At 47.6% G+C, this 15668-nt stretch overlaps 1 protein-coding gene across 1 annotated transcript; it reads left to right on the plus strand.

The window, feature by feature from the left end:
- The first annotated feature begins 3734 nt into the window (after nucleotides 1-3734).
- Nucleotides 3735-13102, plus strand: NCAPH (non-SMC condensin I complex subunit H). Its single transcript, XM_032204196.1, has 17 exons — nucleotides 3735-3872; nucleotides 3978-4071; nucleotides 4414-4506; nucleotides 5571-5709; nucleotides 6244-6365; nucleotides 6655-6844; nucleotides 7428-7519; nucleotides 7680-7882; nucleotides 8341-8489; nucleotides 9041-9147; nucleotides 9569-9691; nucleotides 10012-10119; nucleotides 10818-10982; nucleotides 11288-11404; nucleotides 11648-11727; nucleotides 12047-12122; nucleotides 12578-13102. The coding sequence occupies exons 3-17, from the start codon at nucleotides 4459-4461 to the stop codon at nucleotides 12635-12637; spliced, it is 1779 nt and encodes a 592-aa protein (XP_032060087.1). The 5' UTR covers nucleotides 3735-3872; nucleotides 3978-4071; nucleotides 4414-4458; the 3' UTR covers nucleotides 12638-13102.
- The last annotated feature ends 2566 nt before the right edge of the window (nucleotides 13103-15668 follow it).

The raw sequence follows: 15668 nt of genomic DNA on the forward strand, positions 1-15668 counted from the left end.
AACCTCCCTGAAACCTCCCTGAAACCTCCCTGAAACCTCCCAGATTTTACGTACTTTCTCAGACTCATATGAGCTGCGTTCGATACTTTGTTAACTCGCGACCTCCTAGTTGCTCAACATTCACATGGCCTACTTCACTTAACCATTCCTCCACAAAGTGTAGGGAGACCAAAGCAATGCAAACACAGCCTCAGCTGATGAGAAGTGGGGAGACAGGTGAAAAGCTGTGGCGGAGATGTTGCAGGGAGCCGTTCTGCCTTCACAGGGTCCTGCACACAAGCACAGGCTGCCTTGGGTAACACCAAGAGCAGGAACTTAAGGAAACCCTGTTCTTCACTTACCTGTCCCTCTGCCTCCAGCACTGCAGCAAAAGCATGAGCTACCATCCTCTTTGGGCCAGACTGGGAGAGACAGTGCCGTATTGGTCAGGAGGGAGGGCTTGTGAGGAAAGGACAGATAGTTGGCCCAAATGAAGTGCCTCTACACAAACACAACATGGGTAAACAAACAAGAAGAGCTGGTAGCCACTGCCCAGCTGGAAAACTATGATTTGATTACCATCACAGAAACTTGGTGGCATGAATCAAAATGATTGGAGTGCTGTAATCAATGTATATAAACTATTCAGGAGGGACAGGCGAGGACGGAAAGGTGGGAGAGTTGTCTTCTTGTGGTGGTTTTACTCAGTTGGGCAGCTGAGGTCCAACACAGCCATTCTCTCACGCCCTGTCCTCCAAGGGGAAGGGGGAGAAAATACAATGCAGAGGGTTCAAGGGCTGAGATATGGATGGGGAGAATGCTCAACAATTATTGTGATGGGCAAAACAGACTCAGAGTAGGGAGATGATAAGATTTATTGCCTATTACTAACAAGCTAGAGAAGTGAGAAACAAAGGAAACAAAACCAACCAACCACCACCACTAACAAAAACCACCTTCCCCCCATCCACCCTTCCACCTCCTCCCCTTGAGTGATGCAGGGGAATCACTCAAGTGACCCGCAAGGTGAGGGAGATGATTGTTTCCCTCTGCTCTGCTCTCATTAGACCCCACCTGGAGCCCTGCGTTCAGCTCTGTGGCCCCCAGCACAAGGAGGACCTGGAAGTATTAGAATGATTCCAGAGAAGGGCCATGAAGATGATCAAGGGGCTGGAGCACCTCTCCTACAAAAATAGACTGAGGAAGATGAGGTTGTCCAGCCTGAAGAAGAGAAGGCTCTGGGAAGACCTTATAGAAGTTTTTCAGTACCTAGAAGGGGCCTACAGGAAAGCTGAGGAGGGACAATGATTCTGTGAAACTGTTAATTGCTCTGTCCCGCTCTGCATTACCTGCTCTGCAAGAGAATAGTTAACTGCTCTGCTTAGAAGTTAGGAACTAATCACTTTGTCTCTGCCAAGAGCTGTAAACACTAGCTGTAAACACTGGCAGGATGTACTAGAGTAATAACCTATTATGTGACAACACCAAAAGTTCTGTTTTGAGAAAACTTCAACCCTGGAGAAAAGCAATGTCTCAGGGGATACGAACAGAGGACTGGAGCCAGTCTAACGGCTGCATCTGTACTGCACCAGAAGCTCCACTGTGTATGAGGATTGCGGAGTTAGGATGCATGTAATGATGTGATTGGAGGTGTTTGCAAGCCTTGTTGTTGGAAATTGCATATAAGCTACTGCAAATTTTTGTGGGGAGCTCTCTCTCTATCATTTCCCTAACGGAGGAGGTGTTTCAGCAGCTGAGTTGATAGCACTGACAGAAGCCTGCAGTGAAGGACGAGGGAAGGAAGTGAACATCTATACAGACTCGAAATATGCTTTTGGTATGTACCGCACTAAGGACAGTTGTAGAAACAAAGAGGTTTCATGACCTCCAGCAGCGGCCAGAGAGCAGATGCTGAACAGATCAAGAATTCATTACAAGCTATTAGTCTCCCAGAAAAGATTAGTGTTATGCACCAGGTAGGCAGTGCACACCAAAGAAAGACTGTCCCCACTACGAATGCAGATGCAAGCAGTGTAGCAAAGTTCTTATTAAAAATCATGGTGACCAAGTTTGGGAGCTCCAAGAAAAGATCAATTCAGACAAGGGGAGCCATTTCACATTTCAGGTTTTAAAAAAGGTTGTATGAAACATTAATTATTAACCGACAACTGAGAGAGGGAGTTAGAAGAATCTTACCAAGTAGAGGTAGAGCGCTGATGGCATTAGCTAGGATGCTACTTAATGTCTTTGCTAACTATGGTGCATTGTGAAAATTAACTAAAGCAAGAAGCCTTGGTCCCCTTGCCAAGGTCAGTCTCCTAATAGGAGTGTGAACCTATATTAAGAAACTGGTAGAAACTGGTCCTGCGGATGAACAAGAGCCAAGGAGCTACCGAGTCTGTGCAAAAACAAGAGGTCAGCTAGCGGTGACGAGGAAAAGTCACCAACTTTCATCCCCATGACCCCCAATGACCACCACCAGAATACACTGCACAAGTGCAGATGGGAAGAGTTTATGGAAATGACTCCTTAGAACTAATTTTAATATGAAGTGGGGACAGCTTATGAATATGTATAGGTGTATTGGGAAACTTCATGCATATGTAACTCTACTCCATATAACCAAGGCAAGTTGCTGCGTCAGGTGCGCACGACTTTGGTGAGACTACCCCCCATGCTGCCCAGCGCTGAAGAAATATACCTACTTCACAATCTTACTGATTGTGGAGTCCGTTTTCCGCAAGTCACAACTACATAACACATATCACATCATTCTCACGTAAAATTTGACAGGAATGAAGAAGATAAGGATCCATTGAAAATTATATTAAAACAAACAAACAAACAAAAACACAAAGCTATCCCCAGCAGCATGGCACTGACACATGAGCTGCTGAGTGCTGTCCAGCCTAAGTGGGAGAGGACTCAGATGGGCCAGGGCAGGGTCTCCCTCTCCTCCCTGAGCCTGGGAAGTCCCAAGACCCACCACAAACTCTGGGACATCCCTAGGAACTCGGAGAGTCCAGAATCAGAGAATGGCTTGGGTCAGACCTCAAAGATCCTCCAGTCCAACCCCTGCCATGGACAGGGACACCTCCCACCAGACCAGGTTGACCAGGGCCCCATCCAGCCTGGCCTTGAGCACTTTCAGGGACAGGGAATCCATAACCTGTTCTAGCGCCTAGCCATATTTTCACTGACAACACTTTTTACGGGCTTCTAAACGCAGTACGCTGACAGCAACAACATCTCATTAATTAGATTTTTGTTGTTGTTTTGTTATGTGCAACTTGGAACAAGCTTTCATCAATTATAACGGGTTTTCCAAGGGGAAATCTTGGCTCCAAGACTGAACAACACACCAAAGGGCGGGCAGGGGCAGGGGCAGGGGCAGGGGCAGGGGCAGGGGCAGGGGCAGGGGCAGGGGCAGGGGCAGGGGCAGGGGCAGGGGCAGGGGCAGGGGCAGGGGCAGGGGCAGGGGCAGGGGCAGGGGCAGGGCAGGGGCCGTTACGCCCGACGCCTGCGCAGTGCCACCGCGCGCGGCGAATTCAAACCGGGAGCCGCCGCGCTCGATTGGCGGGGCGGGCGGGGAGCCGCGCGCCCATTGGGCCGCAGGCGGAGAGAGGGCAGGAGGCGGCGGCGCGGAGGCCGCGGCCACGGCCGGTGCCCGCTGCCAGGATGAGTGTCGCGACCCCCCGGCGGGGCGGCGGCGGCGGCGACGGGCTCGCGTCTCCCGCGCCGCGGCCGCTCGGCAGCTCGGCCACCCCCACGCTGAGCGACTGCCCCGGCAACGATGACGAGCGGGAGAGGCGGCAGCGGCGGCGTTCGCGGGCCGTGGACCTGCAGCTCGGCGGCGCTGAGGCGTCGCTGGGCCTCGTCTCGCCGGTGCCCGGGTACGGGTTGGGCCCCGGGGTCGGTGTGGGGGTCGCGCTCGATCGGCGCGGGGGGTGGGGAGGGGAGAAGCCCGGCTCCCCGGTGCAGACCCGTGCTTCCCTCAGGCAGCCGGATGCGTCGCTGTCGGCGGCCCCGCGATGGACGAACGCACAGATCTCGGACCACTACGCCACCTGCATCAAGCTGTTCACCGAGAACGTGAGTTGGCATCCCTCGGGAAGCGCTGCTCGTCGTGCCCCCCGCCGCTGGGTCCCGCGTCAGCCCGTTGTTGCTGAGCTGCCTAGGGCCAAGGAGGGTTTTTGACCCCTCACCAAGCAGTGGCATCAGTTCTTCTTCCAGGTCCTCTGAGCCGCGTCATAGCCCCGTGATAGGTCTGGATTTGAATCTCTGTTACTGCTTTTCAAGCATAACTAAGTAGGATGTGGCACAGTACACATGCAGTCAGGTTTTGCTGCAACCTCTCTTGCAGAATGATGGTGCACAGGCAGATTGACAGGTATGATTTTCCAGGTGTTGATTCTCAAGTATGCTTTGTTTCAGAAAATCACCACAAAGAATGTTTTTGGCTTACACCTGATAGACTATATGACAGATATACTGAAACAGAAGGACTCTGAACTGATGAACTTCAAGGTGAGAGAAATTACTGCCTGGTCACTGCAGTGTTTTGTCTCTGATCTGTACTAACTAAGGCTTTAATAAGTAAAAACCTCAAATAATTAAACTTTCAGTAAGAGGTCCGGTAGAGGCAGCACAGTTGTTTTTAACAGAACCATATGGTGCTGAATGCTTTTGTACTACAGATATTAAAGGCTAAATTCTCCTTTCAGTTATGGTCTTTCGAAAGGAGAGCTCGTTTAAGAATAAGACTTGTGAGGCTTCTGAGGTAAATACTGGGTGTTACAGCCATGTTCTGTTACTGGCTGTAAAAGAAAAGAAGATAGTATGACCTGAGTGTAGGAGCCATCAGGATATAGAAACATAGAAACATCATTAGGGTTGGAAAAGACCTCCAAGATCATCTGGTGCAACCATCACTCTACTAACAATGTCACCCACTCTAAGCACCACATCCAACCTTTCAAAACTTGCCTGGGCAAAGACTATTCATAGTTCTATTCATACTTCACTGATGCTATGAGGGAGAGATGAATTCTTGGCAGGGATTTTGAACGTGGCCTCAAGGAACTTGTGAGCTAGGTATCTTATAATTGATGAAACCGAGGAAGAAGCAGGAAACAGTGTGCAGGTTTGGAGTAGGTGCTTCCTCACCTTTCTTGGTTGACCTGTGATCTGGAAAGGTCGCTTCGCTTCTTTTGACTATGTAATTTGGAAAAAACAGAACGATACCAAGAGGAAATACCAAAAGAAGGTGGAAGAGAGAGGTTGCAGATGCAAATTGCACCTTTCTGTTTCTTCCCCTTGCTTAATCTTGGCAACTTTAAGTATTCTTTGTGATCCCTTCCAAAAACCTTGATAAAACAATCTGTATCCTCTGCCTGGGAAGATGTATCTTGACCCCTGCTGTGTACCTAGATTTCTGATAGGTTTCTGGATAAATCTTTATATGTGCTCATGGTTCTGCTTGTAATACAAGAATTCAGAAACTCAGGTCTGCTGCTTGTCTTCTGTATTTGCATCTTTTGTGTCTTGTTCCTTTCTAGCTGTAACAATTACAACCTGTTTTCCTCTGTCAGATAGCAGCTGGCACCCTTGATGCCAGTGCGAAGATTTATGCTGTGCGTGTAGATGTAGTCCATGCAGATACATACAAAGTTCTTGGAGGCTTGGGCAAGGGCTCGACACCTACAGAAGATACGGACAGCCCAAAAGGAGGTGTGCCATTCACTCATTTTCTGTTAAGCTGTTCCTGATTCCACCTACAAATAAGAAATGTCAGTGTACTTAATGCAGCACCCATGAATTTTGAAGCACTTAGCTTACGTTTTTGAAGCACTGCTCTATATCTGGGACAGTACTGCTAGCTTGATTCTTTTCAAGGGCTGAAAAATACTGAATTTGGATTCTTGAGCAAGGGAGGTTGAGATGAGAACCTGAGTATGATGCTCAGTCCTGTATTTAATGATTTGGCCAGATAAATTTGAAAGCAAACAAGGGGAAGCCTGATCTGAAATATTTGCGCGTGCAGTACCCTAGTCTTTGCTGTCCTTTGCTTCAAAACAGTCATGTGCTGTTAAGACAAAATTTACATGATAAAAAGAATTACAGCATATACAGCCAATGAAACGTTAGTGGTTCATGCTCATTCGATACTTATGTGGGTAACTTTGTACCTGCTGGGCTTCTGTGTGTGTGCATACATTTGGCTATACAAACTGCAAGTTTTCTAACTGTAACTTCCGCTTTTAGAAGAAGACAGTGCAGCTTCTGGTACTGTCAAGAGAGTCCAGGCAAAGAAAAAGCATTCATTCAAAACCATTGAGCAGAACTTGAACAACATCAATGTGACAGATGATAATCGCAGATGTGAGGTGGGTGGAGGTGGAACTGCTGCAGTGGTGGGTGAAAGAAGGAAACATCACTTCACTCTTGTTTTCCTAACTGTGCAGTCCTCTTTTGGGCTGTAATATTCACATGCATGTCTGAATTCTGCTATTATAACAAGATTGTTCTTACTTGCATTTAATCCTCCTGTATGAGGCAGCCGTGAAAAAGATGCATAGGTCATTCTCCCTTTGGTGTTGTACTTAAAAGTCTTCTGTAGAGATGTATGTCTCACCATCTGTATGCTTCATTCTCTACTTCATTCCGTACCTATAGGTTGACACCATGTTTCAGAAAACATCAGCATCTTTTGATGAATGTAGCACAGCTGGCATTTTCCTCACCAGCCTGCGTACCCAAAGTTGCCACAGTAAGCTCCTCTTTGACTCGGAGATCGTGCCTCTCCCATCTTCGGCAACCGTCACTTTGCCAAACTGTGATCCTGTGAAAGTGACAGATTTAAACTGTGAGTGCTGATAACCACTAAGTAGTTGGCCCATCCAGACCTTTTGATCTTTTTCATCTTCCAAGCATGCTCATTCTAGTCTCAGCCAGCTTGCTTGTATTTTGTTTTTTTTTGGCTCCCCTGTTGCACCCTTGTTACGATCCTGCTCAAGCTGAGACTGGTTGCTGACTAACTAGGACCCTTGTAGGTTTTAGATCTCTACCTGTACCTCCAGCAGACCTGTCACACAGCACATACATATGGTCTGAGCTTGCACAGCAATTAAGACGAGCATGTTCCAGTTAAGGACCGACCTTTTTAGACTGCTAAAGCAGATACTGCTTTTAGTACCCTGCAGATACTACCAAACCTTACTGCTCTGATAAGATTCCCGGCATTATGCCCATCCTTCAGTTACGGAAGTAGTTGAACCTACCTTGCTGCTGAAGAAAAAGTCCAAGTGCTTTTGCAGCGAGCCCTGCTCTATATGCAAGAAGAGCTGCCTGTATATGCAACTTTAAGAACAATCTAACACCTAGCATTTGTTTTAGCTACCAATGACTTTATCCTGTGTCTAATATCTCCTTCTTGTTCTTGTCTCTAGTGCTGCTATCACAGTGCATTGAAAAACGCCCCATCTGCTCTTCACTGGCTGGTTTCCAGTTTACGCATTGGGATGCTGAATCCCATGATGAGGTATATTAGTTGGCTAGGAGCAGGGTGGGATACTTAAGCTGTATTCTGTGCACACAGTTGTCACCCCAAGGCGATCTCAGAGATACACAGGGCAGGGGGATGTGCAACGGGGTTGTGGGTGTCCTGCAACTTTTCCCCTGAACACGTTCTTATCTTACAGTCAGTGTCAGCCCTGTTGGATAAACTTAAGAAGAGTGATCAAGTGTTCAACATCAATGCAGAGATAGACAGTTATGTAGAAGACGGTGTTCTCATGCTGCCAGATGATGACTTCAACACTGATTCACCCAGGAGTAAAGTAGCAGATGAAATTGGGGAATTCACAGAAAACAAGTCCTTCAGGACAGTCCGTGAGAGCAAGGGGTGAGTGATCAATGAAAATCTATAGTTTTGCTTTGATAGCAAGTAACAAGTTAAGACAGCTCGTGTGGGGTTCTTTAGTTTACTGTGCATGCTTTCCATCTGGCTATAGCTTACTTTATGATCAAGTTTCAGGTACATTGAGGAATGTGTGTTTCTGACTCCCAAGGGAACCTTTTTGTGTGGTTGCATTTCCCCAGTGATTGCTTATCTACTCACTCTGCTCCCATTTTCAGCCTGCCCTTTGACAAACCCACCGCTGTTTTTGCAGTAGCCTCACAGACTCCAGACAGTGCAGTACCCACAGTACTGTTTGCTGATTAGAGAGCAAGAATCTTGCACATGTGTTGGCAGAGGGACCAGGAGATGTCTGTACAGACCTGGTCTGGGTATTAAACACATATTTAGGCCTGTTGTGTGTCAAAGGAAGGATTTCACTGAGCAACTTGTGCTCTTTCCAGACTTGATGCTGTTCCTTTTGGAGAGGGAGACATCGGAACCATGTGCTTTCATCTCTCCATGAAGCCAGGGGAATACTCCTACTTCAGTCCCCAAACTCTGTCAATGTGGGCTGGCCCAGACCACTGGCGTTTCAAACCTCACCACAAATGTATGTATTTAGAGGCAGGGGCTCGTATACTAGAAGATCCAGCTACTGCCAGGTCCTATGTATGTTTGGAGATGGGCAGTATGTGATTCATAAAGCCCAGACAGTAAAGATGGGACATGTCTGCATGGCTCTTTTCTAGCCTGATTGGAAGCAGTACTGAGTGCAGACACCAGAAGAGCTTTAAGTCATGTGTGGATACTTTGATGTCTAATGTGTTCTCTATTTGTTGCATTTGTTAATGATGCTCAAAGTTGAGGGGGTGTCTCACTGCAGCAATAGGATGTGATAGTACTAATACAGATCCTGTGTTTTTTTTCCCCACCTTCTGTGTAAAAATAAAAAAAAAAAAATATTATTTTCTACTTCTATAGAGAGAATATTGATCCCATTAAAATGTGAAGCAGAGGACACCACTTATTGCTTTCCCTAACAAAGAAAAAAGACCTTGTTTGTAAAAGGACACAGGTGACCTGTCTGTGTGGATCCAATGCTCAAGATGGGATTGAGTTTGTCTTCATTGTCACAAACTACTGTTTCCTTCCTTTCTGCAGCTGGTTCTGTCTCTGAACAACAGAATAAGAAGAAGATGGCAAAGAAAGGATTTGAAGTAAACTTTGATGAGGATATTGACTTTGAGACGTATTTCCGTAAGACCAAGGTATGCACTGAGTCTCTGCCTCTGTTCTGTCTTCAGCCATATTTGTGTTTTAGCACTGTCATCTGCAAGTGGCTTGTCTCATTCTCCTTTGAAACTGGCTCTGTATACCCAATATTGTGCATGTTCTTTGGAGAGGGGTCTTCTGATTCCAACACATGTTACAAACAGATTTTCCAACCTTGAAATAAAGAATCAGGATGGATTCTACTTGGCTAATACCTGTAAGTAAGAGACACCCTTCAGGCCCAGTTGTGTGTCCCAGGATGTGGTGCAAAAGTCACTGGATGCACTGACCGGACTGTTGTAGTACTGCTCTTTGGAAACACGTCAGAACTTTTCTCCTTTTGAACAAAGACCTGTGTTCAAAGCACTTATTTGTGCTCTGAGTATTGGATATTGCATGATTTAATGTCTTCCACAGGCTGCTTTAACTCTGAACAAATCCATTCTGGAAAGCCAAAACATGAAGGCCACCACGCTTCCTGCAGACTTCAACTATAATCCTAACAATATTGTCCAGCTGTTTCTCAAACCACTTGTTAAGGTAAGTCTTTGTGGAACTGTTGCCAAGAGGATTTTGCACAAAAACACTCTTGATCTGTTTGAAATGCTCTGGGATGTTCCTCAGGCTGCGAAATGAGGCAGCATGATGCCAGTCAGTGACCTAGCTCTCTTAAGGATACTGAGTGGCCTGTGCTTGGCTGTTTTGCTTTACGAGGGAGTTGGTGGTGAGCTGATACATAAGGAGGAGGAAGAGGCAGCAGACTGGGAAAAGGGGTAGCGATGAATTAACAAGGTGTAGGCATTGCTTTGAGAAATATCTAGAGTTTTTCCTTTCCTGATTCCCCAGTCTCATCTCTGCAGCTCTGCAGGCCGTCTGAGCCAGGCAGCTCATTGGATCATGAAGATGAGATCAACGAGTATGATTACAACAACCCCAATGACACCTCCAATTTCTGCCCTGCAGTGCAGGTAACCCGGACAAGATTTTTCTGTTACCAATATTTGACATGTGATAGGAGTAATTTAGGAAGAATCTATGTCCAGCATTGGTTACTAGTGAAATAGAATTGACATCAGATTGTGACAAAGCTGTGGGAGGTTCTCTGTGTACAATTCTATCCCCTCACTCTCACCGGTACACTAACAACATCAACTAAACTGTCTGCCCTTGGAATTTGCCTGACAGCTTGCTGCAGAAACTCCATTCTGTGCTTTTTTCCATACACACCTACCCTGAAGGAAGAGTAAATACTATTACTCGCCTCTGCAGTCATCTCTGCACAGTGACACTTGCTCCCAGCTGTTTCAAGCTCCTGCTTAAATACATTTCCTCTAAAGCTTCAATTTTCTGCCAGGCCAATGCAACCTCCTGAGCGTGTTTTGTTACAAATCTCAGCTGGTCCCATGCTGGCAGGAGAGCCCTCATCTCTGTCAATTTTGCTAGTAGATCAGCCTTTTGATATTACATGCTCTAGATCTCCCTTGGGTTTAGCCTTAGTACCAGCTAAAAGGTGTGGGGAGAGGCTGAAGAAGATTCTTCTACAGGAGAAGTGGGCAGGTATTACCACTCTCCTGTAGGCTGTGTGCTCTTGTTATCTCAGTGCAGGGCATCTCTGGCTCCTCAGAGATGTCTTGGCGGCCTCACTGCTGTATCTGCTCTTGATCAGGCTGCAGACAGCGGTGATGACAATGATCCCATTCAATTCATGAGCCAAACAGAGGATTTCAACCTTAATGCTCACCCTGAGGGTCAAGACGAGGAGTTCAATGGAGTTGTTGGTGCTGATATTGCAATGTATGGAGAGCTGAACCTCATTGCTGAGCCCCAGAAGGTAAGGACTTGTGCTGTTGCCCAGATGTGAACTGCTCACTGCCTTGGGTGGTTAGAAATTCTGAGACAGCAGTGTCCCTGGTTCAGGATCTCCTGGGTTTGCTACTGGATACTTTATCCTCAAATGATAGCTCAGGTAAGAGAATAAAGATAAAATAAATTAAAATAAGGGTTTAGTAGTAAGATAGCATTCACTGTTCCCATAGGGGAAAATCATGTTTTAATTGTTCCTGTGTCTGTGACTGAGGGTACTACTGCTGCCTCTGCTCAGGTGTTGTCTGCTAAGCCAGAATGTCTTTTCCTCAGGTCAATAAGATAGCAATTCAGTATGCAAAGACAGCCAAGAAAATGGACATGAAGAGGTTAAAGCAAAACATGTGGGACATCTTACTTGATACAGGAAAAAAACAGCCACTGGCAGAGGTGAGTGCAGGCAGAGCCGCGTACTTTAACAGGACCAAGGATCAGAGAATGTACTGCAGGTAACAGTGCTTAGCTCTGTTCTTGGGCAAGTTTAGTGGCAATTCCTTTCTAGTAGTCTTGCTCCCATGGGGTGTTTGTTAAGGATGGACTGTGAGCAGTGACTTGCAGTGGTTGTTCTCTGAGCATGAGGCTGCATTCTGGGGAACAAAATCTCTCAGCAGTGTCTGTCTTTTTGCTGAATAGATTGAAGATACGGAGAAAGACCCATCAGTGGTAACAGGCGAGAAGGCCTTCAGCGACATCACAAAGGAACTGCTTCACAGGTAGAGAAGCCCTAACAAAGGTTGGACTGAAGATGAGGCAGTTTTCAGCTGAGCTTGGGCAAACCCTGACCCATGTGTTTGTTACAATCTGCTAACTGAACCCTGATGGGGGAAAATCTCTCGCTCTCTGGGTTTCCCTGAGGAAGCTATAGGTTGTATTTTGCTAGTGGGAGGGAAAAGGTAGAGAAAACCAGAGACGTGGGAGGAAGCTGTCACACATGTAGTTAATCTTTGATGACCTGATGGTTTGCAGACATGCTTTTATCTGTATGGTCTCAGTAGACTGGCCATCCTGATGTCCTCTCTTCTCTTCCCATAGGCTGCCTTCTATAATGGTGAAAAATCTGTCTGTCCCTTTAGCCTTCACCTGCCTCTTGCATTTGGCAAATGAGAAGGTAAGTAAAACACGTGCACAGGAGATGTGGTAGGAGTATTGGGTGAAACAGTAAAAAGCACCAAGAGCTGGGCCATTTTATATTTACATCAGGACCTTAAAACTTAAGCCTGTTTCATGCTTATAGGGAGCATAAATCAGGTTGATATGCTGGGAATGAGAAGCCCATCGTTTAGTGCTTGCAGCATTTCCAGCCTAACTTCTGTCTGTCCTCGTCCTTGGGTCTGGCAGCAGAGGGGGATGAGTGCATTCTTATAAGTGTTGGGGGTGTTTCAGACTGGTAGAACGGCTAATGGGAGGCCTTGGTCTTGTGCACCAACAGCGGAGACAGAAGGGGCTATGGTTGTTCTGAACCTTCCTCGTGTTTTTATTCAGCTGCTTTGGAGCAGTCATCAGGCTGAACCTTCAGACTCGAAGGGAAGAGCCTGGTTTTATTGAACTTTTTCGTTTTCACAGAATCTCATATTGGAGGGTACAGAGGACTTGTCTGATGTCCTGGTGAAACAAGGTAACTGAGCCTTGTGCAGAGGGGAGCATCAAGACTTACCCACAGGACAGATTTCTGCTCTCCAGCTGGCCTGTTCTTGCTATGGACTGTCTCATCAGCGGCAGATTTTTTTCCTCACAGACTTGTTGTTGAGAAATCCCAGCTCAGAAAGACTTAAATCATGGACATAGTCCTACCTAAACACAGAGCCCATATGGATGGACAGTTACAGTTCAGCCTGACATCTTTGATCCATTACCTCTTTCATGGGCCTTGATAGCAGAGTTCTGCAATCTCACTGTGAACCACCAGTACCTGTTAGCAAACGCTACTTTGCGTGTCACTCACTGTCTGCTTCTGCTTGTAATTCACAGCACACTGACTGGTATTCATGTCTCCAATTCTTCCTTAAGTCCTGTTCCTTTGCCTGGTCTTTCCCTGAAGTGATTTATCTTTTATACTGAGCTTAATAATAATAAATTCCTACAGACTTCTTTGATGGACCTTTGAGAGGGGGCAGGAGGAGTCTCTGAAGCAAGAGGAAAAACTAATTAACACACAAGTGTTAGGGAGCAGCAAGAGGCTTCCTAAGGGGAGACGATCACTGGAGTGTCACCAGCCAGAACTGAGTCCTGCAGTACCTCAACGAGGTAAACGTAAGACCTGGAGATGATGGCCAGGTTCAACCAGGAGCTGAGTTCACTAGGCAAGCTCATGGTGTTAAAGCAGGTCTGAGGCCAAGCTAAGAGGTCTAGTCAGGATTGGGTCTAGGTCTGAGGTGATGAGGCAGGGAGACCAGCACTCCTGATGCAGCTCAGGCAGAGGGTGAAGGCTGAGCTTAAATGGGTCTCCTGGGTATAGGTGGAGGCCCTGGGTGAGGCTCGTCAGGGGCCACTGAGGCTTATGAATACCTTCAGGGCCCTGCTAACAGTGTGGGTATGTCAGGTAGTGGAACCTGTTTTCATGGCTTTGGAGGGGGCACTGAGGGACAGAGCTGGCCCTACACAGGCAATTCTGCCCCCAGGGGCTGAGGCTATGCAGACAGCCAGAGAGCCAATACTGGGGGACATGTTGGGTGGCACAGGAATGGCTTGTGGGAAGTTACTTGGGACTCAGGAGTAGGGTTTTGGGGGTGGTAGGATTTTAAGGGGGTTAGGGGTCAGGGTTAAGGCTATGGTATGGTTGCTATTGTTAGGGTTCTTAGGGTTGGGGCCATTTTCATGGTCAGGGTTAGAGGTGAGGATTAGGATTACAGGGGTTGCAGGGTTAGGGTTAGAAGGCTAGTATTAGGCTTAGGTGTTCGCTTTATGATTTTGGTTACACAATTAGGTTTAGGGTTTAGAGTTAAGAGTTAGAGATAGGGTTAGGTTTAATGTTTAGGGTTAATAGTTAGGCTAACAGTTTTGGTTAGGGTTAGTAGTTTTGGTTAATCATAGAATCACTTGAGTTGGAAGGGACCTTAAAGATCATCTAACTCCAACCCCCCTCCCATAGGCAAGGATGCCACCCACTAGATCAGGTTAACAGAGGCCCCATCTAGCCTGGCCTTGTACATCTTCAGGGATGGGGCAGCCACAACTTCTCTTGGCTACATGTTACAGTGCCTCACTACCCGTACAATGAATTTCCTCCTAATGACACAGCTGCAGGGATTGCAGGGATTCCTAAAGTCATAGCCAAATACAAGAAAGAGAGGAGGATGTGATGCTTCCGAGAGAAAGGAGCTGGGTTTTGGGTCAAAATCCATCCATTTTTCTACCACAGAGACACCCAAGGGTATAGGACAGCAGCACTTCAGGGAAGCAAGAGATGCTGTGCATTTCTCATCCCCAAGTGCCTTGAAAGAGACCTTGCTTTCTCAGGCCCAGGTGTCCAGCTGCACACCAAGGCCATCCCTGGCTTCCAGGCGCAGTTGCCAGGCCCAAGGCCGAGCTCCCCTGCGAACCCCCAGCCCAGCAGACCTTGCTCCTGCCGTTGTGGAGCAGCCATTTCACGGGAGCCTTTTCTCCTGGCAGTCAGCTTAGCGCCGAGAGATCTGTCACTGGGACGCCTGAGAGCCGTGGGAGCTCAGCAGAGAGTCACTGTCAGCCTTGGAGCTCACAAAGGTGGGAGGCCACAAGTGCCCTGAGCGTCCAGCTCGCCTTGAGGACTGGTGCTGGCACTCGAGGCGTGGAGGTCGGCATGGTGCAATGGGAGGCGCCACTGTCCTGCTGGTGGGACAAGAGACACTGATGTGCTGCTGCTGCAGGAGGAGACTTGAAGGTGCTGCTGCTTAGAGGTGCTGAGGAGCGGGCAGCCTCCATGCCGGTGGCTGAGCTAAGCATGCTCCTGTTCATTAGTGCTCTCCCCTTCCTATCTTTTTCCGAAGGTGGAGAGAGAGAAACACACAGATCTCTTTCTGTCCCGGTAAGAAATGGAAGAGCCTTGTAGCTACATATTCGCCAGATTCTGCCTGGCGCCCTTGGGACTGGGGATCTGTGTTGACATGTAATAAAGAGCAATCGTCAGCACAGCAAATCCCCGTGACCTTGTGTCTATCAGCATGGTCCAAATCCCTCTTGTGATCTCTGCATAGCTGTGGGGTGGCCAAGCTGTGTGTTGCATGGTGAAACTGGGAAATGCTTGGGATGGGGAATGCTGAGTGGGCCGAGAACTCCTTGCTGGGATGGGAAGGCTTCCTTGGGGTGGGAAGCCATTGGGCTAGGAAATGAGAGAGATGGGAAATGTTCGTGGGCTTTGAAAGCATTGGGAAGCAAAAGCATTGGGATGAACAATGGCTCCTGGGATGGGAAAGCCTTGGGATGGGAAGTCTTGAATGGGGTGGGTACCATTCCCTGGGGAAGGAAGTGCTTGGAAAAGTCCTCCGAGAGGGGAATTCTTTGGGACAAGATCTCTTTGGCTGAAGAAACGCTTGGTGTTGATGGGACAGATTTCGCCTGGCTTGCTGGGAATGTGCCATCAGGTGAAATGGCAAGGATGGGCACAGCCGCTGAGGCCGAGAAGCCGGTCCTGGGCTGGGTAAGCCTTGGGCTGGGCAAGTGGTGGTGTGGAAGCGTGGTG

Source organism: Aythya fuligula, chromosome 27 (assembly GCF_009819795.1).
Source record: "Aythya fuligula isolate bAytFul2 chromosome 27, bAytFul2.pri, whole genome shotgun sequence".
Lineage (NCBI taxonomy): Eukaryota > Metazoa > Chordata > Aves > Anseriformes > Anatidae > Aythya > Aythya fuligula.